This window comes from Pinus tabuliformis, chromosome 7 (assembly GCF_031772625.1).
Source record: "Pinus tabuliformis cultivar Carrire ecotype Pingquan chromosome 7, CPIR1, whole genome shotgun sequence".
Taxonomy (NCBI): Eukaryota; Viridiplantae; Streptophyta; class Pinopsida; order Pinales; family Pinaceae; genus Pinus; species Pinus tabuliformis.
The window spans coordinates 289745208-289769291 of record NC_142293.1 but is presented as its reverse complement, the minus strand read 5'-3'; the positions used below and the strand labels follow the sequence as shown (position 1 = coordinate 289769291).

Genomic DNA, 24084 nt, shown 5'->3' with positions numbered 1-24084 from the left:
GCTGCCAGAAATTCTCCCTCTATTGACAGGGTCCATAAATATTGACAACCCAAAGGTTGGTTCCAAGCTCAGCCGAGAATAAATCTATGCCCATGAATCTGTGGCCTCCCCATGATGCTGAAACCCTGATGGTGCGAGGATTGTAACCAATGGCAAGTCCTCCAGATCTCCCCACAGCATCCATTGCCAAGAAGGTCCATCCCGGGGAAATAGATTGCAGAGAGCTGGTAATGTGTTCAGCCATACCTAGGGTTTCTTGAAGCAAGATGATATCGATAGGATCAACCTCAAAGAGTCTCCGCAGGGCTAGTTTCTTGGAGGCACTAGCCATGCCTCTACAGTTAAAAGATAGACACTTCATGGGGGAACTCCACTCGAGGTGTTCAAAGCTCTAAGAACCCCATCGAGAGTGGATTGACGACCAGAGGCTACTTCAGCCCCAGCACGCTTGATGGCTTTGGAGAGATCAGATTTCCTCCCCCGAGATGTCAAAGGAACCGAACCGGGTAGAGTAAGACCCAGTCCAGCATGTCGAACCGGGGTACCGCTAGCTAGGGTTCAGGAACGAAGATAATAGTGATGAGATGGTGAAACCCTGGAGGATGATGGAGAGGTGGAGGATGTAGTGAGTGAATGCAATGAGGGGGCAGTAGTGGCAATTAAGGGTGGAGACGACATAGTGCAATGTGCCATAGATGTGTATATGGAAGATGCAACAACAGATGAACAAAAAGCAATAGATGAGGTAGAAGAGGTCAGAGGAGTACCCGAAGCTTTTGTAGCTTCAGCAGCTGCCTGAGACCTGGTGAGCGGCGGCGAGATCGATCTGTGCACAACATCCACCATCTTAGGGAGGGGATTGCTTGCCAGAGGAGTAGGACCCAGAACAGGAGAGCGCAGAACGGCGGCGAGTCAATCCTGGATGGTGCAGGTGATGCTTTTGGGGTGTCCTCTGATTTTTTGATAAGAGGGCAATCTTTGAAGATATGTCCCACCCTGTGGCATCACCGACAGTGGAACAGAACCCCTTCATAGTCCAGGATCTGGACCCTGATGAACTTCCCCCATTGTAATGTAATCTTCTCCTCCAAACCCTCACGAGTGTCCAAATGGACCAGAATGCGAGCGAGGGTTCTATTCTTTGATTCCACAAATGTTCGATCATGGTCCAGATAGGTACCGAGAGCATTACCAATTCTGATGAAGACTTCCTCACACCAGTACTGTAAAGGAAGCCCCGGCAAGCGCACCCAGAGGGGTCCAGCCCCAATTTGCTCTCTCTCAGGGTCGAACAAGGGACTCCATCGCTTAAGAAGGACCGGGGCCATCTCGATATGCCAATACCTGGTGAGAACCAAATCCGTATAGTTTTCCTTTGCAAAATGAAGAGCAAACCACCCCTTGGGAAGGACCTGTACTTCAGGCAGTTCCTTCAACTATTCACCCCATAGGGTAAGTCTAGTAGCCGAGTACGCTCTGCCGCGAACATGCCCAACAAGCACCGTGCTAGCCATATATGCTGCCTCCCCAATTGCAGAGGTCTCACCGAATCGGATGGTGATGTCCTTGGAGGTTTCCTTCACGCACTTGGTCTTTCTCTTGCCCGTACAAGGTGCAGATGGGTGGTCCACCAATGGATCAGGGGATCCCTCCAAAGGAATATTTTTAGCAGACTTTACCTTGACCGCAGGGGTCTCGAAACAGCCCGACGGCGAGTGAGCAGATGAGGGAGGGTTTGGAGCCGCAGTGGTATGGATGTCTTCAGGCGGCGCGGTGAAAAAAGCCGATATGGACGGATGAGGATCGAAAGAGGGCGATGGGGGTGTATTTGCAGTCAAAATGTGCAGGGTACCAGGTGATAAAGGAGGGCAATCCAAGGCAGGGGATTCTATTGAGAGCGACCCAATGTGAGGAGGTGCAGAACAGTGCCCAGAAAATGAGACCACCGGCGACGAAATAGGCGGAGCAGGGTCGGACAAAAAATTAGGGCCAGATGCCGGCGAGGTGAAGCTAGGATTCCCAAAGATGACACGGTCCGGATAGGGATCCTCGAAATAATCGAGCTCTTCTACTTCCATTGTATCCCCCATGTTCCAAGCAGAAACCGACAGCCGAAAGTGACGGACGAGGTGAAACGGAAACGGCAGGCAATACTGTCGGTAAACGGCTACACTGTGCTGCAGTAAAAACCTAGGGTTTTACCCTAAAACCTTACGAAAAACACCAGTAATCTTCTCCATTGTGCCATCCAATCGGAAATTAAGACTACCAATCATCTTCTCAAAATCTTCATTTTCTTTGATGAGTTCTTTTGTTGTCTTCAATTCTGCTTCCAAAAGTATTGCCTTTTCCTTTTGACTTTTGAGTTCCTTTATCAGCTTGATCACTTGATTTTGAAACTCTGTTTTGCTCATTTCTCCCATTTCTTCATCATAATCAGAAGGATCTGAATTTTGAATAACATATTGACCTGATTGCTTTGTTGAATAGAGATTACGAAGCTTTTCCCAAAGAGCTTCGGCTGTTGAATATTGACCAACTTTTGTTTTCATAGAATTTGGCAAAAAAAATTCAAAATTACATTCATGGCCTTTGAATTGTACCTTTTAGCTTCATCGATAGATGTGTCTCCAGAAAAAATTGATTCCCATACTCCATGTGCCTACAAATGTACTTCCATCCTGGATTTCCATATCCAGTAATTATCTGCATCAAAATCAGGGGTTGGTACACAATACTCACTTTCTTCAGATTTTGTTGTACCTATACCTTCCTTTGAAATCCTTGTAACCTACTTCTTTGAATTTCCCATCTCTATGCTCTGAAAAATGACTTCCAGCGGTTAAGCTGTTACTGAAGGAACCAAGCTCTGATACCAATTGTTGGAAATACTGGGGGGGTGTGGTGGGGGTGAATCAATATTCCTTAGCAATTAGCACTTTTAAATCTTTTTCAGAGCATTATTTAATCTTCAATTATTATTAAAGTTTATGCAGTAATAACAATAAATAAAAGAACACAATAGACACAAGAATTTTAGGTGGAAAACCCCCTTCGGGTCAAAAAACACCGAATGTTTTTTTAATAAATTCCTTAATCTTCAACCCCAACTAAAATGAAAGCAACAAATTCCTAGAATTCTAGAAAAACATTCTTCTCCAGCTCCCACTGAAAGGACGCCCCAACGCCCTGGTTTCTTTAGTAGTCAACTGAATGGATGCCCAAACATCCTAGACTAACCTACCACCCTAAAGTGTTCACAGGCTCCAACCTATAGGCGACTTCATGCACTAGCCTAGCACCTCCATACCACCCTACAATGACTAAAATGAGACAAGAGTGTGGATTCCTATACCAGGGACAACAATCCACGATACAATATGATTTACAATGATTTTGACCGAACACCCAATCACACTATGACCTGCAAACCAACCATGAAATCACCCCAACAGAGACTCTTATACCTCCCAATAATGCCTTTTCGACTCTAGGCAGATTGACTCTTTTACAATAATGACTCTTCCACTGATGACACTTTTACAAATGACTCTTGGCCTTGACACTTCTTCACAATATATGAATGGCTATCATGTCTTTAAAGGATTTACCACTGTAATGCCTCCTTTGATTTGATACTTCTTCTACTGAATTCTTGCTTGAAGTTGTACTTGAATCTTCTTCTACCTGCATGCAAAATTTTCCCAGAAAAACCAATCCCAAAACAAAACAAAATACCCTTCAACTTACCTCTGCCTACAAAATACATGTAAATGCATAACACTGAATAAATACAAATTAAAATGACAATGCATACCTGAAGTGTGCTTGTCACTTTTGTTGTTGACTTGTTGCAACAGCAGACAAAGACTCCACTCTTGATATAGGTCTGGACTCTATGCAAGACTATATCCAAAACGGACCTAAAGATATATACAATAAAAATTGATGACAGACCCTAGACTTGTGATGGACCAAGTTCTAAGTACAACAACAAAGACCATTCTATCAACGATGACAAGACAAGTAACATGAACTTACAACATCATATAGATTTAGCAGACTTGGTGTAGCATCAAATGTGTAGTATCAAGAATAGGACATCCGAAATGTGGTATCAAAACTAACTGTGACATATATGGACATAAAGATATAACCGAGACCCTGTATGTAATTATGTTGTCCTGCAAAAACATATGTCAGAGATGATACTCATATTTAAAATGTAAACACTAATTTTACATACCTTGTTGTAGGAGACTTACCCTTGACTGTTGATGTGTGGTCCTTACTACAGTAATCCTTGGACGCATGTTTTTCTTGCCTTCTAGGAGCTCGATATTGAATATGTTGTATATATGTAATTTTATATCTCCAGGGTCTGAAATTGCATCCTGTGGTATCCCTCTAAGTCCTCTTTCCAACCCCATAGGTCTGATCAAGATTGGATTCTTCAAGAAAGAGTTATTCCCAATCTCCCACGATGTCCGAATTATAGACTGGTTCAGTAGAGCGAACTTGTACGAAGTGCCACGTGTCACTGTTGTGACCTTCAGCCCTGAAAATGCTACTCAACAAATTACAATCCGTCCTCTTTTTGTGACTATTTATGAAATTTGAATCAAATTCTCAAAGGGAAAGTCATGACGATTTTCCCAACTTCACCTGTTTTACATTGAATTCGGGACACTGCAAAACCCTAACTTCCTCAGATCATATATCTGAAAATATAGCGAACCAATGTTTGAAATTCAGTCATGAGGTTCATCAAGATTTGGGCTCAAATGGGTTTTAATTTAAGCTTCTGACGCTTCACAAAAAAAAATAAAAAAAAATAAATAAATAAATTATAAAAAATAAAAATAAAAAATTATAGCGGAAATTCCACAATGACCTGTTTGAAGCCACAAAATCCCTACTAGAGGAGGATATGAGGGTCATTATTTATATGGATGTCTTGAGTTGAGAGGGTCCTCAACAAGTGACTCTTGGAGGGATTTTAAGAGCAATTTTTTTATTATTAATTATTGACTATTCAATGACCACAACCAATTATGAGTGCCATGCCACAACCCCATAGGGTTTTAACCCAGTAACTGGGGTTACTAACTTCAAACATGAATATCTCTCAAACCGTGAAGAATTACCTGGCATGCCATATATTAACGGAAACAAATTGAAGAGTAAAATCCATCTAGAAGATACTTGACTCAGAATAGAGTAAGTTGTTAAGTCAAAATTCCCAGGAAAAATCGGGGTAGCCCCTAGTGCTACTTGGGTTGACATCAATGACAACCACTCATCTACATTTTCTTCCTCTTTTTCAATCTTGACGAAGATGATTTCCTTGGATAGTATTTTTTTCTTCTTCCTGAGGTTATCAATCTCTTCTAATGCATTAATGAGTTCTGCTTCATGATTCATTATGCCTTCAACACCTTCTTCTACTTTTTCTTTTTGGTATTTTGATTTGTCAATGTTGCATTCTTCACTTCTCGCTAAAAGTAGGATCTCTCTTCTATCATCATTGTAATCATATTCTTCTTATTCAGATAAATCATTATTATATTTGGATTAGATGTTTTTCTTTTTCGAATAATTTCCTTTGAAGACCCTTTTTCTGGGTTCTTCCTTATCCTCACTATCTTCCCTAGTGGGACATTTAACAACAAAATGTCTTATCTTACCACAATTAAAACATATGAGAGGCAAATTACCTTGCATCTAGATCTTTTCTTTAGTTTTCTGACTAGATGAGCCATTTCTGTAGCAGATTCATCATTGGAGGAGTAACCATACTTGCATTTTATTGATTTCTTAGATGCTTTGAATGTTGTCTCCTTTTGTGATTAGTTTCCCGTCCTCATTTAATATGTAGCGAATTCCAAGAATCTTACCCATTTTTAGATTCTCCAAATCCTTTGATTCTTCTATGACAAAGACTTTGGCATCAAAACAAAGAGGAAGAGACTTCAAAATCTTTTGAACAATTGTTGTTTATTCAACTTTTTCACCAAGTCATTTGAGTGAATTAATCACTTCATCTACCTGAAGAAAATAAGAAGCAACATCTTCTTCATCATTCATTTTCATAGTTCCAAATTACGTCCAGAAAGACTAAAGCTTTGTCTTCTTTACTTTGTCACCTCCTTTACATTTGCTTTCAAGCTTGTCCCACATCTCCTTAGTTGATTCACATTGCATAACTTTAACAAATTTTGAATTTGACAAGCCATTTAAGATGGCGTTCACAACTTTTGCATTAGAGACATAAGCCCTTTTCTCATCTTGACCGGTTGGAGGAGAAAATGGAACCTTATATCCATATAAAACATCATGTCAAACTTCAACACTAAGAGACAGCAAGTGAGTTTTCATTCTTATCATCCAAAAGACAGTTTTTTCAATCAAACAAAGGAATTTTGATTAAGCATTCTCAACTAGTCATGGCCCTTGTAGGATCTTCTTCCAGTTGTTAGATTGTTCTTGAAGAAGCTTGGTCTAATACCAACTGTTGAAAATACATAATGATACTAAGAGGGGCAGGGGGTGGGGAGGGGGGGGGAGGGGGTGAATCCATATCACTCAATTTTAATCTTTTTCACTTTATTAATCATAAAAATGAAATCTCATCACATAATCAATCATCGACACCATGCTTGAAAACAAGAATTAAAGTGAAAATCCAAACTTGGCAAAGAAATACTTTTCAAACAGTCTTAATTTTATTACAACCAATTGTGAGTACACCAATCCTTTGTAAGCACCAACTTACAAAAATTGTAGGCTCCAAACTATTAACAAGACGAGGACACCAATCCTTAGCAACTTACATTATTTTACTATTCAAGAGGCAATATTTAGGCTTAGAACTTATTCAAAAGAAGATCTTCCCTTCTGGTAGCTTGTACCCAAATTAGACTAGAATTTGGCTTCCACAAGGACTACAACTCAATCTCCAATAAAGCTCGACCTCCAACCAAAACAAGTCTATAATTTAGCCTCTGACTAGGAGTGCAACTTGGTCTCTGACCAAGACTGCAACTCGACTTCAAGCCAAGATAGAAACTCAACCTCAAACTAGGATAGAAACTCAACCTCAAACTAGGATATAAACTCAACCTCAAATTATGACTAAAAATTAGCCTCAAACCAAGATAGAAACTCGACCTCAAACTAGGACTGAAATTTAGCCTCAAACCAAAATAGGTCCAATAGAACTTGGTCCAACAACCCCTAAACTTGGACTCCTTCACACCAGAAATTGACCTCCTCAACAGACCCTAAAATTTCCCTCCTTAATAGCAGAACTTAGCCTCAACAAGGCTCAAACAAAACAAAAGCTCTTCCTAAGAATTATGCCAAAAACCCTTCCAGATTGGCTTTACTTGACTTGGTTCATGAGATATGAATCTTAGACTTGTTCCTTCGTTGGCATAAAAACAAAACTTAATTGCTTTCCCAAATGAACCACACAAGTGGCATATGTATACTAAACTGGGGGGTATGAGGGACAACTTATTAACTGGTTGGACCGACTTGTGCAACTGACAGAATGTATGATAAATATTCAAAAAATCCTTTCTCCTCAATCGTGAGGAGTTAGAAGGCGTGCCATCTATCGTTAAAAAGGTCTCAAAATATATTATTTGACTATGTATCTTTCTCTTTCACTTGGACAACCTTTGACATTGATAACAACCATTTTCAACAAACCCTTATAATCCTAAATTCTACACATATCTTTGGGTGGGTTTTCAACTAGCTTATACAACACAAGAGACATTAGTCTCTTGATGCTCTCCCTGTCAATGCCTCTTTGACTTTCTCAAGAACCTTGAAAAAATGTATGTTTGTTGCTTAGGGTTGGAACACTCGACTCATTTTTTCTTAGCCAACCTAGGATCTATTGATGCCTCATTGTGTTGCAGCCACATCATAATATTTAGCATTCCTTTAAGACAAATTGGGTCCTAATACCCATTCTTATGTAGATACCTTTATACACGCAATTTCATCTTTTATTATGCTCATTTACTACTCACAAGAACACCCTCTATTCTCTATTCCATCTATCTCTCTCTCTTCCTCATGTATTGTTCCTTCATCCACACACTGAAATTTCTATTTCACGGGGTCTCTAGTTCTACATGCAATATTTCTATCTTCTATCGATGTTTTTTGTGAGTCTCTTTGCTAAAAACCCCATCATGATTCTTCTTTCCATACACATCAAAACCCCCCTATAGGTTTGTTATGCTCTCGAAATATTGTATCTTCGCTTTTGTAAGGTTGGCATCTCATCTTCTAATTTTGTGTTATATTTTCCACTTCATTGTCAAGTTAGAAGCTTTTGGTCATATCCCAAAAGTCTTCGAATGGGTGTTATGTCCACACCTTGGATGAGACATTTGGGTACAACCCAACTACTTCCATAATAAAGGAAGCTAGTAGTTCAACTACCAAATCCTTCATATTAAGTATTTTCTTGGAAGTGTTAACTATCCTAGATTTTTTTGAATATTTGGCTCAAAATATTAATTCATTGGCGGGAATTATTTTCATGGTAAGGTTTGCTACCATATCCCCCCTTGCTAGCTTTCCCCTATCCTCTTTGAAATTCACCACCCACTTGTTATAAACGAGTGCTTTTCCACCCAATTGTAGGCACTCTATTACAGAGGTGATCCCTAAATTGGGTTTATGAGACTACACAAATGATTTCTTAATGGCTGGATCTAAAGTCTCTTACACGTACCAACCCATATTGCTCAAATATGGAAAATATGATGGTACTTTCCTTTCGGCACATCAATCCATATTTAACCAACCTATCTCTTCCTTCTCCATTTTGCGCAACAAGGAAGTTCCCTTCTTTGCAATGTACTATATCAGGGAATTCACTTTCCTTCTAGTGCACCAATGCAGGTAAGTGAATCTATTTTGTTTTTTCTATGGTTTCCAATGGAAAACAATAGTTGATATTCTTTTAGTGTTCACAAGAATTTCCAGTCATGGCTTTGACATCATTCTAGAATAGTTTCGAAAAGATAAAGAAGTTACAGAAACCTAAATCTAAGGGAAATTTAAGGAAAATCAATGGTGAATAGCCTTGTATGGTTAAAAAAATAGCTTTAGTACTTTTGATAAAACTAAGACCACGCGTCCTCTCAAGGACACCATGTATCATTCCCTGAAGAAACCATCTTGCAAAGATGAAAGGACTTCATTAAACATATAGTAAAGTTGATCTTAAGTTAAGGTCAAGAAACACTAAAATATATTAATTCTACTTAATCCCATTTCTTCCCATTTTGTGGTCTCTTCATCTCCTATGCTCACTCGCAACCATTAGCGTTTTTAATATTATATTCACATTGTCCTTGCCCATAAACCAAAATACATCACATGAATGGTTACCTACCTATTGAGTAGTTAGTATATCATGCCATGCTTAAAAATAAAACCACATTTCTAGGCTTCTATTCAAGTTATCATTAAACATGCACATAATTGATCTTACACAATCTATGTGTAAAAATCAAGGTATTACAATGCAAGGAGAATGCTTGGGATATGGAATTCATTTGAAGATAATGAGAATTCTCCATCAAGATCAACAATGTAATCAAATGACAAGAGAATACAAATTCCAAGGGAATGACACAAAAGTAAAGAAGATTTATATGTTTCAATTGAGATGATCTTGATAAATTTTTCTCAATAGTGCCTAAGACAACTTTGGTCGCTCTTGCATATCACATGCTTCGGCAATAGTTGAGAGGTTGAGCCTAACTATAAATTTAGAAAAGAAACAACAAAGCCAACCACAAAAGTAGCAGCTCTATGAGTTACATAGGACAAACAAATACAAAAAGTACAAATCAATCTCAAGCCCTAAGAGAATTGTGAGGTTGGATAGCGCAACTACAAGAACTAAAGTAATTGATGAAAAGGGAAGATTACTCTACAAACTCCAAAGCTTAAAGTCACTTCAAGTAGTCATCAATAGAACTGTGTTACAAATTCTTTTTAGATCCAAGGTGGCAAAACTCGAATTGGAGAGAAACTTGAAGAAGCCATAAACCCTCAAGGATAATACAACCAAGCTTAAGAAATATCACCTATGTTTCAAGCCTTTCTCATACTTGTTATGTTTTTTTGCCTGTCATCACATATATTTAGTATGTATCTACTCGATCCTTGATATAGGTTTGAATACTGTGTTCTTTCCTCGCTTTAGAGCTATGTATTAGCCTAGCTAGAGACTATTCTAATATAATAGCAGTAGTTGTAGTCTACAACAAGTAGCATTTTGGATATCCATAATCTGCACGATCTTTGTCACTATCCTATAATCTTTGTTGATTAATAGAATATTTTACTGGAAAATACAGAAAATTTAATGTAACAAGCGTTTGATCAAAGAACACATAATACTCAAGAAATAAGGAATGTTAAAAGTGAAATCAATGAATTCTAAATGTTCTTCAGATAGCGTGAGATGTACAAGAAAATGGTAAACAAACCAATGAAGAAGGTGGGAAGCAAGCAATCATAACTCATCCAATATAATTACAATTTCATCATTGTTGTTTTCTTCAAAGAATTACTATTTTTATAGATAGTCTTAACTTATGACTAAGTTGTTGAGACTTGTAATAAGATTATATATCAACAACAATCAAATCCATCATAGACACATTACAGAAGGAATATGGTCTAGAAGGACATATGGAAATGGGAATTGTAGGCATTAAACATTAGCCCTATGTTAGTGTAAAGAAAGAGGCCCTAAATGGGTATAGTCTTATGAAATTTTGAGTATCTATTATGTTTTGCAAAATTTTGTTTCTACTAGATCAATTTATTAAGTTGTATACAAGTCGATTGCATAGTTACAATGCAAGGGCAACAAGAGCACCTTAGATGATAGGAAGAAATTTTGAGATTGTGAGTTTAATGACAAACTCTCTCTTTTGTTGTATTATCTTGCTGTTTAGTTCACCCCCATCTAATTGATGCAATTGTGGTGAAGCTATCGATTATTAATTCCTGTTAATAACTTAGCTCCTATGGAAAATTAAGTTAATCATATAACATGATCTTGTTATTTCACCAAAACATGACATATTTGTTCTTCAAAGTCATTTGAATATTTTTAATAACTCCATGACAGAGTTTTGAATGGATGTGACATTGAACCTTGAACTTCAATTAATAATCACCAAAAATATTTACGAGGTTCCTTCCATCAATATATTATATTCTTAAACAAAAAAATCAAATTTAACTCGATTTTTAGAAAAGTAAATGCACTAAAACTCAAGATAGAAAAAATACAACACATTATATCCACAAACATATTGATATCAAATAATTTTATATTTAAATAAATAAAACAAAATTAAAAAAAAATTAACATAAACTCACCTTAATGGTATATATTTTTATAATTTTCCTTCCTAAATTTAAAATTAAAATATATTTTCCTTACTAAATAAATAAATAATAATAATAATAATGCTTTTGAGAACGTTTTTTTAAATGAATAACTCATAAAATACAAAACCATTTCATAAAAATCTATGAATATCTCCATTTCGTAGACAAATTTAATTATTTTTCATTAAATAAATTACATATAAAAATGATGAAGCTTGAATTTAAGCTTCAAATCCACGATGCATAATATCACAGCATCCCAAACTTTGAGGAAATTGCTAGTTTTAGTAAGTGGAGATTTCCATTTTCAAAATTTTAACTTTCTTTCACAATAAACTCATAATAAATATATAAAACAAGGGGCAGCGTTTGTTTTTAAAACTTTACAAATATATTTCATAGTAGGCATTTATAAAAGTTGAAATGGATAAGTTAAAAAAATATAGAAACCATTGAAAAATTTATGGGCATTTGATCTTCAGGAAGAAAAAAAAAAACTTTCTTATTTGGAACCAAATCTCGTAGAAACTTAAGGGCTAGATCACGCTCGAATTGGGAGTTAAGGGTTTCTTCACTATTGTCTTCGCTAGTCTAGAAGATTGAACACGAGTATTTGAAAACGGCCCATAACTTTTCAATTTCACTAGGCTATATTTATGAATTTGGACAAAACGTTTCGTGCTAGACAAGGAAGACTTCACAACAACTCCAATCTAGGTTTGGGTGTACTCATTTCCACTAGAGTTCTGAGATGAAGAAATCCTTGTCGACATCGGTAACACTCTTGGCCACTTCATCAAAGTCTCCAAAGTGACCAAGTAAGCCAGATATATCTCCTATGCCCACATTTGCATTAATGAGAATATTTTTGAACCATTCCCCGGGTCCAACGATATCTATTACTAAGAGGAGCTTTGGAAGTAGACGCTTAATTATGAGTGCATCCCCTTCCACTATCACAAATGCTATGAATATGACCCTCTATATCACAATTATGCTTTGCTAGTTGCATCTGAAAACCTCAATTCACCTCCTACTTCTGACAATGAGGGTTTCACCAAAGTGGAAAGCAAGCAAAGGAATCCTGAAGCTCCTCCCCCATAACCCCACACCTCTGAGGCAAAGAATGATCGTTCCAATCATTACGACCCACTCACATCTCTTGAACCCTGAGATCCTCCACCTTTCGAGAAACCTCCCAAAATTATTATGCAAGACTCCTTTCTTCCCCCCTTGACCTTCGATTCACCTCCCTCCTCCATTGACACTTTGAAGCCCCCACCAGTTAACCCTCCCCCCTCTACCATGTCAACCCCTCCTCTGTTTCTATGCCCATCCTGCCGATGGTGATTCTTTCCTCCATGATGGAAGGGTCAGATCAGGCCTTGGACCAAAGTGAAGATATGGATCTTGATTCACTCAATTTATTGGAGTTAGCTAAAGCATAGAAGGGCAAAGACCCATTCTCTCTTCCAAAGCATTAATTTTGTTTGCTCGGCCACACATATCTCAAATCCCACCATGCAGTCTTGTAATCAAACACTGGAACTTCCAATACTGGCCTACTTGGTGTCCAAACCCACTCCATGAAGGACTCGACCAAACTTCATAGGGACGAAAAGAAACATCATAGGAAAAGCAATTTGTAACTCCTTGATGGATTGGGGGGAATGTTGGTCTACTTGAGTTGAATTAGAGTAATCACAAAGGCTTTTCGAGCCTCCAATAAACCTCCAACGTGAAAATCATCTCATGGAATATGAGAGACATTGTTAGATCCAACAAAGATCCCCATCCAAGTTGTTGCCACAGAATTGGATCCTTCTGCTAAAGTTTTTGTCATGGTCCTATCATATTGGTATTTTGTTCCTAATGTCTATTTTCACAACTGATCAGGTCAACTATTTAGTTCTTGTATGTTACTTTATGATTTTCCTAGTGCTCAACTATCTCGAACCTCCCTATTGGGAGTCCATTTAAAAAATTGTTTTAACTTTAATATTGTGGAAATAAAGAAGTCAAAAAACATAAGAATAATGGAGATGGAGAAATTCAAAAAATGTAAAAATAAGAAAAAAGAAAAGTAATTTACAAAACTATGGAAATGGAAATTTTTGAAAATAAGAAAAAAATGATTCATGGAAAATATATATATATATATATGAAAAATAAAGATAGAACTAATTTATAAAATTACAAAAATAGAGAAATTTAAAAATATAAGAATAAAAAGAAATGAGAAAAAATTATACAAATTCACAAATCTTAAAACTATAAAATTATAATTATAGAAATGAAGATGTTGAAAAATATGGGAATAAAAGAAAATGAAATTTTTCATAAGAATAGATAAATATTGTTATAATGGCTTCATGGCTATGCATATTGTTGCATTATCTTTGAGCCTTGTGAACTCTTAAGTGAGTATATCCATGGGCTGATCTAGTACCAACAACCTCACTCTAGCCCTCATGGTGAGAGAAACTAATTTCTTTCCTTAGATAAAAAAATGAGCATAAACATAATTTATAACGTATTCACAAACACACGATTTTGATACCATTTGTTCTGAACTTGACTATGATATCCTTATTATGAATTTTATAAATAGAAAATTAATTTACAAAATTGATAATTTTCATGAAACTCCGCAACTACTTAGGAGAATTACTGAAAACTAAAACCAAATTTACTTTCACCAAGATAAAAAGTTCTTAACAATCTTTAAGCAACGGAAAATACTTGAGAGATAAAAACACATTCACACAAATTGACACGATTTACCCAAGAAACCCAAAAAGGAAAATTTGATTTCTCTGTTGTGGTATTTTATTGATTGTTCTTGAGCAATTTGATCTATTACAATTCACATTGCTTTCTGCAGCGAACAATCTGTCTCTATGAACACAATCGTTCTCCTGCTGAGGAGCCTAGACTTGCCCTCAGAATCCCTTGATCCTTGCTCCTATTTCCTTGTGCACAATTGAGCTCTTATTTTATAGTGAAAATCTCCTATTTCCTTATGCACTTGTGGCTTCCTATTTCCCAACGCACAAACGCCTCAATTATATGCACCTCACACAAAGAATGATCTCACAAGAAAATTGATATTGCGCCTTCATCCTTCTATTTATAGATAAAATTCAAGCATGCAAGAGGCTTAGTTGAATTAGTAGTTCAAACTAGAGTTACGAGTTGTTTTTGCTAGTTAACTGGAGCAAGTCCCTGTTAACTAGCTCGAGCTCCTCCTTGATTCTCTCTAGTTGTGATTATTGAGAACTAAACTCGTTCTCTCTTCAATCAACACTAAAGTCTTAACTCATTCTAACTCAACTTGTAACTTCCACCTCATCTTATAGTCAAACTGAAGAAGACTCCATGTAACTGAAGCTCCAACACTACACATGCAATCTTTATGACCATTCCTATAAATTGGAAATCAACTCATCCAAACTGAAGTCTATCCCATGAATTCACACTCTTGCTAGAGAAAGACAAACTCATGGTCTTCATTGGCTAAGGCACAAGCCAAAAGACCTTCCATCGCTAAATTTTCAACACTCCCTCTTAGCAAGAAAGGGATTTTGTACAACTCCCAAGTTATCTCTAAAATAGTCAAAACTACCTCTTGCCAATGCCTTAGTCAAGATATCCGTTGTCTACTCCTTTGTTGGAATGTACAGTAGCTTCACTATCCCTTTATACACACAATCATTGAGATGATGATACTTAACCTCCGTATGCTTGGAGCACTCATTAAACAGTGGATTCTCATAGTGGGTTCCATCCTCTACCTGAAAAGTCCCACAAGCAACTTCCTCATCCAGATAACTTCACACACTGCCAAGCTAGCAACCATGTACTTGGCCTCTACTAAACCAAGTGCAATTGATCTCTACTTCCTATTGAACCAGGAAACAATTGCTAACCCAATGCTGAAGACGCAACTTAAAGTACTCTTCTAATCTGTAGAGCTCCATACTCAATTTTCATCTGTGAAGCACTCAAGCCTCACTCCATCAACCTGTATGTACCATAATTCGTAATATGTTCTGCCTCTGAGATATCTCAAAACATGCTTCGTGGCAACCCAATGAACTCTAGCAGGATCCATCATAAACTCGTTCAGCTGGTTCACTACAAAACAAATATCAGGTCGTGTGTTGACTAAATACATCAATAACTCAATGAGTTGCTATACAATGTAGCATCGACTCGCTCTGCTCTACTAGCGTCCACCTTCCTCCAGTTTGTGACTAGAGGCATGGTCATGGGCTTGCAATCTTACATATGAAACCTCCTGAAGGTCTCTGCAGTGTACTTCCCCTGCCCCAAGAAGATTTCCCCATCACCTTGCCATACCTCCAGCCCGAGGAAATAGTGCATGAGCCCCATATCCTTCATCTCATACTCTCTTGCAAGGTCTACCTTGTAATCCTAGATCAAGTTGTCTACTCCAATAAATATAAGATCGTCAACATAGAGCACTAGAATAAGCAAAAGCCCTCCAACCATGATGTAGTACAAGGTGGCATCTACCTCACTCTTTGTGAAGCCCAATCCTTGAAGCTAGCTATCAATGCGAGTGTACCATGCTTTTGGACTCTGCTTCAATGCATAAAGAGCTATCTTTAGCAAACAAACATGAGTGTCTCTGCTAAAGGTCTCCAACCCCTCTATTTGATCCATATAAATCTCTTCCTCAACCAGCCCGTTGAGGAATGTTGTCTTCACATCCACCTAATGGATCTTCCACACCATCTGAACTGCAAGTGATAGAATCATCTTGATGGATGAATAATGAGCTGCAATTTCCACTAGAGTGAACGTCTCATCATAGTTAATGCCCTCAACTTGTGAGAAGCCCTTGGCCACAAACTTGGCCTTGTACTTCTCCACACTCCCATTTGCTCCATGCTTCACCTTGTACACCCAGCGTGAGCCTACTACTGATTTTCCCTCTGGCCGTGGCACAATCAACCATACATAGTTATTCATGATTGAGGAATATTCCTCCACCATGGTGTCCCACCAAATCTATTAAGACGTTGCCTCCTCATAACAAGAAAGTTGTGTCCAACAACTCAGTGATAAGTGCCATATATCCGGTGTACTTTTGTGGTTGCTTGTTCTGCCTGAACACAGAGCCAGGAGTCTCAACTCGCTCTTAGGTCTCTTGAATCAACCTCTCAGCCCACTTTGTTATCTTCCTCCCTGTGTTGGGAGTTAATGGTTGAGTGGTTGCCTCCACTTGTCCTGATCTCCCCTCCTCATCCTACAATGACTCTTGGTCATTATGTTGTTTAGCCCACTTACCCACTGGTTGAGACTCAAACTATGATACTAGTTGAGGCTCTTGCTTGGGTGCGAGTAACTCCTCAACGTCTTCAACCTGCTATCGCTCCAAGGAATCCCTAAGATATATATCCTCCTCAAACCTCATGCCCCGTTTGATAATTGTCTTCTTGAGTGATGGCATATACACCATGTGAACCTAAGATGTCTCACTGTAACCCACGAAAATTCCCTTTTCAACTGTGGGCTCTAGATTTTTCTTGCTCTTTGTGGACACATGGCAACAAACTTTGGTGCCAAGAAGTGAAAGTGAGAAACATCAGGCTTCTTGCCTGTGAAAGCCTCCTCCGGTGTAACCTGTCTAAACAACCTGTGTGGACCCCTGTTCTTCAGAAACACTGCGATGTTGCAAGCCTCTGCCACAAGAACATGAGCATCCCCAAGTCATGCAACATGGCCTTGGCCACTCCAACTATGTTGTTATTCTTCCTCTTAGCCACCCCATATGAATGTACCAACTCCAATATCCATTTGGCTTTGTTGTCTCAGCGCTGAAAAGATGACTTGGTATACTTGCTAAGTGTGCAACCCTTGCACACATCATATTGGTCAAATATGCCCTTTGGTAGTCCTGTGGCTATCTGTTGAAGGATCTTTGATGCCCCGTGATGCAAATGCCCCATGCGTCTATGCTAAAGTTCTCCCACATCTCTGCTCTACGTACTTCCTACCTTGCTACTCAAGCCTATACGTGTCTCAACCTGCAACATGTAGAGATTCTTCATCCTCACACCAATTTGCTTCATTGATCCATAATCTAAGTGCTTGAGTTAACCCTGACCTCGCCTTAAGATGACATCATAGCCCTTGTCCTCTAGGGTAGCAACATAAACAAGGTTCTTTTTAAGGCTTGGAACATAGAGGACATCCCTGAGATGGAGACAGCTACTAGACTCCCTCTCAAAACTAACAGTACCTACTCCCCTAGTCAAGTACTTGCCATCATCTCCTAGCTCAAATTGAAACTATATGTCCTTCTCCTTTAACTAGCTAAAATACTCCTTGTTCACGGTCATGTAGAAGGCTACTCCATAATCAATGTACAACATGCTATTGCCTATTGATCTTAGCATGAAAGCTACCAATGAAAAGTCTTTCTTGAACTAAGAAAATGCATCTACCTCAACTGATGTCACCACATGGTCCTCACTAGACCCCTTCTTCCAGTTATGACACTCAGTGGCATAATGCTTGAACTGGTGACAACGGAAGCATTTGATCTTGCTCAGATCTGTCTTCTTCTTCTTGCCCTTCTCACTAGACTCTGCCTTTCCTTGGCCCTTCTTGCCCTTGGCTTTGTCAACTTTGTCTGCCAAGGAAAATTTATGCTCCTCCTTTGTCTTCATTGATCTACCAGCTCTCGTCCCTATTTGGATTTCTTCTTGGACACAGTCTGACCATAGCCTTTCCCAACTAGGAAGATTATTTTTGCCATTGAATGCGTCCTGGAAATTCTCCCAAGACTTATGAAGTCCCAAAGCACAAGACACACAAGGTCATTGTCTTCTATAGTCTCACCAACTCCAAGTAGCCCATTCTGAAACTGAATGAAAATAGAAAGGTATGTAATGATGGACTCTCCTTTGCTCATCCAACTGTTTCTTAGCTTACTTCAATGCAAGCTTCTTGGCATCACTGGAACCTTGATACAAATCCAAGATGACTTTCCACATCTCGTATGCTATCTTCTTCCCATGTAGATGAGGGACAATATGATCTTTGGCCCCCTCAAGAATGATCCTCTCGGCCTTGGTGTCATTCTTGTTATTCTGGATCAATTGTTTGGGATCTTGAGGTGGATTTATTCGATTCACCACAAATTCTAACATCCCATTATCCTCCACCACAGAGATTTTCTCCTTCCATGGCTAGAAGTTCGAGGAGTTAATTTTCCACTGCTCTATGCTATATCAATTACTTTAGCTCGATTCACTTCTTCAATAAACAATCTTTTAAAAAATAATTAATTCTTCCAATGATTAATAGTAATTGAAGATAGAATAGTAAATTCAATGACAATAGGAGACAATCAAGAACATCAACGAGAGACATTGATTTGGTCAAAGACTAAGGAAAAACTCCACAAGGGGTAAAACCTTTGAAAATTCTTCTTCTATTAAATTGTCATAAAATGTTCCGCGGAGAGTACAATGAGGCCAAATCCATAAACAAGAGTCAAAGTAAAAGCCTTGACTTATCAAACAATCAACCAACCAAAACTCAATGTGCCAATGATGAAGAAAGTCAAATCTGGTCAACTGTCATAATCTGCAATTTTGTCCAAGTCAACAACAGTCAAAGTGCCCTAACCAGTCCACAAAGTCAATGGTCAACCCTTCCAAACAATGCAATCAAATCAACAATAAATGCGGCCTCAAGTGTTGGCCAAAGTCAACCCAAAAATACCTAATCAAACTTGATCAAAGTTTGCAATTTTCTCTGCGTCAACCCTAAAGTCAACACTAGTCAAATAAACCAAATCACCTCTGTTTTTGTGTCAGTGAACTCGGCGTCAAGAAATCAAAATTATCCCAATCAAAGCAAGGCAAACGATTAAGTCAAACTCAATCAAACTAAAGTCAAACCTTCCAACGTAAAAGTTAACACAAAAAATGTCTCCTTGGAACCTCACATGTGTGAAATGAAAAGTTGCTTAACACTTGTACGAACTAATCAAATTTCAGAGAGAAAAAGAGATGATGTGTTGTGATGATGTCCAAACGAATTTGAGGTCACTTGTAATTATATGTGTTGGGGAGGGGCAATTTGTCCTTAGCTCAACCTTGACAATAAGTAACTCTGGCCTTGACTTCAAAAAATACAGTTTCCCTTATCCAAATTCAATGCTTCAAAGGTCAATTTTGGTCCTCTCAGAAAGAGGAATCTAGTCCAATGATTGGAATTTGTCACTGAGCTGCTAAATTAACACTCCCTCTTAGTCAAGGAGATATTCCAACTGCATCATGTGATCATCGCAAGTATCAAATAATGTCTCATCTCTGCTCAACTCTATTTGTTGAATCATTCTCAAATCTAAAGAAGAAGAATCACAGAGGAACTTTAGCTACCACCCTCTATAGAGCAGTAGGCAAGATACAACTTACCAAACAAGGATCATAACCATCCCATTATGCAACCAATGGGAAAGATACCACTTGCTATAAGCGGTAATGATCACATCCATCCTATTGCCTACCGATCTTCCCAACAATGACCCTGAAGAGTCATGTGGTAGAACACTTGCATCATAATCAGAGCTTGGGTGAAATACCTGACTTACCAAAAGTAAGGGACAATCCCAACAAGGCCGACTTGTGGGTATGATGCCAACTGGGGTATATTCTACTAGACCAAGATAGGGGGAGATACCCGACTTGTCATAAAGGAACGATCACGCACACCCTATGGGTGACAAGGGGAGATACCTGACCTATTAGAAGAGTAGGGATCACACACACCTATTGTTACCAAACAAGGATCATAACCATCCCATTATGCAACCAATGGGAAAGATACCACTTGCTATAAGCGGTAATGATCACATCCATCCTATTGCCTACCGATCTTCCCAACAATGACCCTCAAGAGTCATGTGCTAGAACACTTGCATCATAATCAAAGCTTGGGTGAAATACCTGACTTACCAAAAGTAAGGGACAATCCCAACAAGGCCGACTTGTGGGTATGATGCCAACTGGGGTATATTCTACTAGACCAAGATAGGGGGAGATACCCGACTTGTCATAAAGGACAACGATCACACACACCCTATGGGTGACAAGGGGAGATACCTGACCTATCACAAGAGTAGGGATCACACACACCTATTGTCCAGAGATCGCTCAACTTGAAAAGCCCTAAACTCTCCATTACCATCTTGAGGGCTCAACCAAGGGGGAAGAGCTATGCTCAGTGTCCTCAATTAGCGAAACCCCTTATCCGAAGGGATCTCATCTATCAATCCAAATTGCTCTCCGAAGACCAAGAACTTCCCTTTTGAAAAATCCTTGGTGAGAATATCTATTATCTACTCATTTATCGATATGTGATGGGAGTCTAATGATTCCTCTCTACACCATGTCTCGAATGTAACAATACCTCATCTCTATATGCTTGAACTTGTCATGAAATATGGGATTCTCTACCAATCAAATCCCACTTTTTTTGTTGCAATATATCACTGTAGTGTCTAGGCCCTGTTCAAACAACTCTCCAAAGGGCCAATCAAATCCCACTTTTTTTGTTGCAATATATCATTGTAGTGTCCAAGACCTATTCAAACAACTCTCCAAAGGGCTTCATCAACAAAACTGCCTCACAACTAGCCTTGCTAACGACAATATACTCTGCCTTGATGGTAATCAAAGCTACAAACTTTTGTTTCCTGCTCATCCAAGATATCATGGCAAATCCAAGGCTAAAACAACAACCTAAAGTGCTCTCCGTGTCAACAACATTTTCTGCCCAATCCTCACATCTCCGACAGTGTATCTCAAACCAAGGGTAATCGTCCAATGTAAATATCTCAAAATATGTTTAGCAACAACCCAATGTGCATGAAGAGGCTCGGTTGTGAATTGACTCAAGGTGTTCACTACATAGCACATGTTTGGATGGGTGTTCACTAAGAACATAAGAGCCCCAATCAACTGTCTATACTCAGATGGATTCACTAAATAAGGTTCTACAACTTCTCCACATAGCTTCTTGAAATTCATTTCCATCGGTGTGGCCAAGGACTTGCATTTTTTTATTCCAAATCTTTCCAACAACTTCACAACATATTTTCCCTGAGAAAGGAAAATCTCACCGAGCCTTTACCACACCTCAAGGACTAGAAAGTAGTGCATGAGTCCAAGGTCCTTCATCTCAAATTCATAAGCCAACTCCCCCTCTTACACTTGATCACTAGGAGCTCATTACTTGTCAAAAATAGATCGCCAACATATAAAACCAAAATCAAGGGCATAGCTTGGACCACCTTGAAGTAGAGGTTGGGATCGACGCTGCTTCTTGTGAATCCAAACTTCACCAGGTAACTATCTATATGGGCGTACCATGCTCTGGGGCTTGCTTCAATCCATATAATACCTTCTTCAACATGCAAACATGTGTCTTTCGATCCTTCACTTCAAATCCCTATGGCTGCTTAATGTAAACTTCTCCTTGTAACATGCCATGACAAAATGTCGTCTTCACATCCATTTGGTGAAGGGTCCATCCTTGACTTGCAACAAAGACAACTATCAATGGATGGTGGTATATCAGGCCACAAGAGCAAAGATATTATCATAATATTCTCCCCCTTTCGGGGAGAATCCTCTTGCCATGAACCTTGCCTTATATTTCTTAATGCTTCCATCGGCTCCATGCTTGATCTTGAATATCCATTTTGAAGTCACCACTGATTTCCCCTTCAGTCTCGAAATGACATCCCATACATCATTCTTCATAGTTGGTTTGTATTCTTCGGCCATGGCATATTTCCAGACTTATTCTTTTACGACTTGTTCAAAGGTGGGAGGCTTAGCTTGAATCATATTACTCATCGCTACAACATATCCCTAATACTTGCATAACTTCTTGCTCTTTCTAAATGTTCCACGGGCAACAACATGTCTTTCAACATCTTGTAATGTGTCACGAAGCCAAAGTGGCCTCTTCCTGGCAGGGGGATCACATGGAGGAGGATCCAAGGGGTCCATGGGCTCCATGGGATCATCAACAATGTCTCTTGGATTCAAGCACAAAAGGACCTTCTAAAATATCCATATCATCACTTTTCTTCTCAAGAGGAGGCAGAGGAAGGTCCCTTGCTTTTCCAAGGGCAACATCTTCATCGAATGTTACATCCCTGCTAATTTCAACCTTCCTTTGACCAAGAATATATATTATAAATGCTTTAGAATCTTCACAATACCCAACAAACCGACCTTTTCTTCCAGTGGCTTCCAACTTGTTTCTCTTGTCTTTCAACACATGGAAATATATGGGGCAACCAAATATCCGGAGATGACCAACGTCAAGCTTGACACCTGTGAATACTTCTTCGAGAGTCTTGTTGTCCAATGCTTGATGAGGAACCCTATTTTGAACATATACCGTTGTATTTGTTGCTTCACCCCAAAGGAACTTCGACAACTTTTGATCATGGAAAATGGCTCTGGCAGCTTCCACAATAGCCCTGTTATTTCTCTAACTACTCCATTTTGTTTGGGATTATAGGGCAAAATAGTCTCCTTTTTTATACCTTCTTGCAAAAATCTATGAATTGATTTGAAATGTACACTCCACCATTGTCAAACTTGAAGGCTTCAATTTTTTTTCCCTATTTGGTTTTCAATCAAAGCCTTGAAGTCCTTGAACATATCAAAGGCCTCAACCTTGTGCTTCAAGTAATATATCCATGTCTTCTGTGAGAAATCATCGATGAAGGTGTAGTAGAGATGGCCACCAAGAGAATGTATGGGCATTGGTCCACATATGTCAAAATGAATGAGTGGGAAGATGTCATTAGTCTTATTCCTGCTAGAGGGGAAAGGTCACCTTGTCTTCTTTCCATTGGCACATCCTTGACATACTCCATCATGTTGAGCTTGTACATCAAGGATCCCAAAGACCAATTTCCTCAATTTCAAAAGGGCTTCATAGTGTAGATGTGCCAGTCTTTGGTGCCATTGCTCGCTTTAATGATTAATATCGTGGACCATTGTTAGAAGGTGTCTTCTAGTGACTATAGAATCCTACTCTAGGTCCCAATGTAAAGGCAACTTTCATTTGGGATTCTCTTGGCCAAGTGAGGACTTTTCCTTTTATTAAGGCTACTCTCATTCCTTTGTCTTCCAAGGCAGAAATATATACTAGGTTCTACTTTAGTTCCAAAACATACATCACTTCATGAGGAATAATGGATTCCCCCAAGTTCAAATCAAATTTGAGGGATCCAAAGCCCTTGATAGGATATTCAATATTATCTCCAAGAATAATCTTCAAACTTGTCTCCCTCTCAAGAGGCCTCACTATCTACTAGCCAACTATCATATGAATTTGGAGGGGAGCTGGAGAGGGCAAAAATAAGAATATACTTAGATTGACCAGTAGCAACATTACTTTCATACCCGGAGTTTCTTGACTTCTTTTGAAGATGACAAACTTCTTTACAATCATCCAGAGCATCTCTTCTTCTTCTCTCATTTCTTCCATCTCGATCATTCCTTCGATAATTCCTTCGTCATCGATTATTATACTTGCTATTGTTGCTTCGAGTGTTGTATCATGGAGCAT

General features: G+C 38.7%; 1 protein-coding gene across 1 annotated transcript; it reads right to left on the bottom strand.

The window, feature by feature from the left end:
• Positions 1-1004: 1004 nt before the first annotated feature.
• Positions 1005-1328, bottom strand: LOC149247014 (uncharacterized). The gene has a single exon (XM_089443136.1). It carries the CDS (start codon positions 1326-1328, stop codon positions 1005-1007), a length of 324 nt encoding a protein of 107 aa, XP_089299262.1.
• Positions 1329-24084: the final 22756 nt, after the last annotated feature.

Excerpts from the sequence above, each read along its gene's own strand:
- LOC149247014 (XM_089443136.1), bottom strand. The coding sequence starts at position 1,328 with ATGGCCCCGGTCCTTCTTAAGCGATGGAGTCCCTTGTTCGACCCTGAG.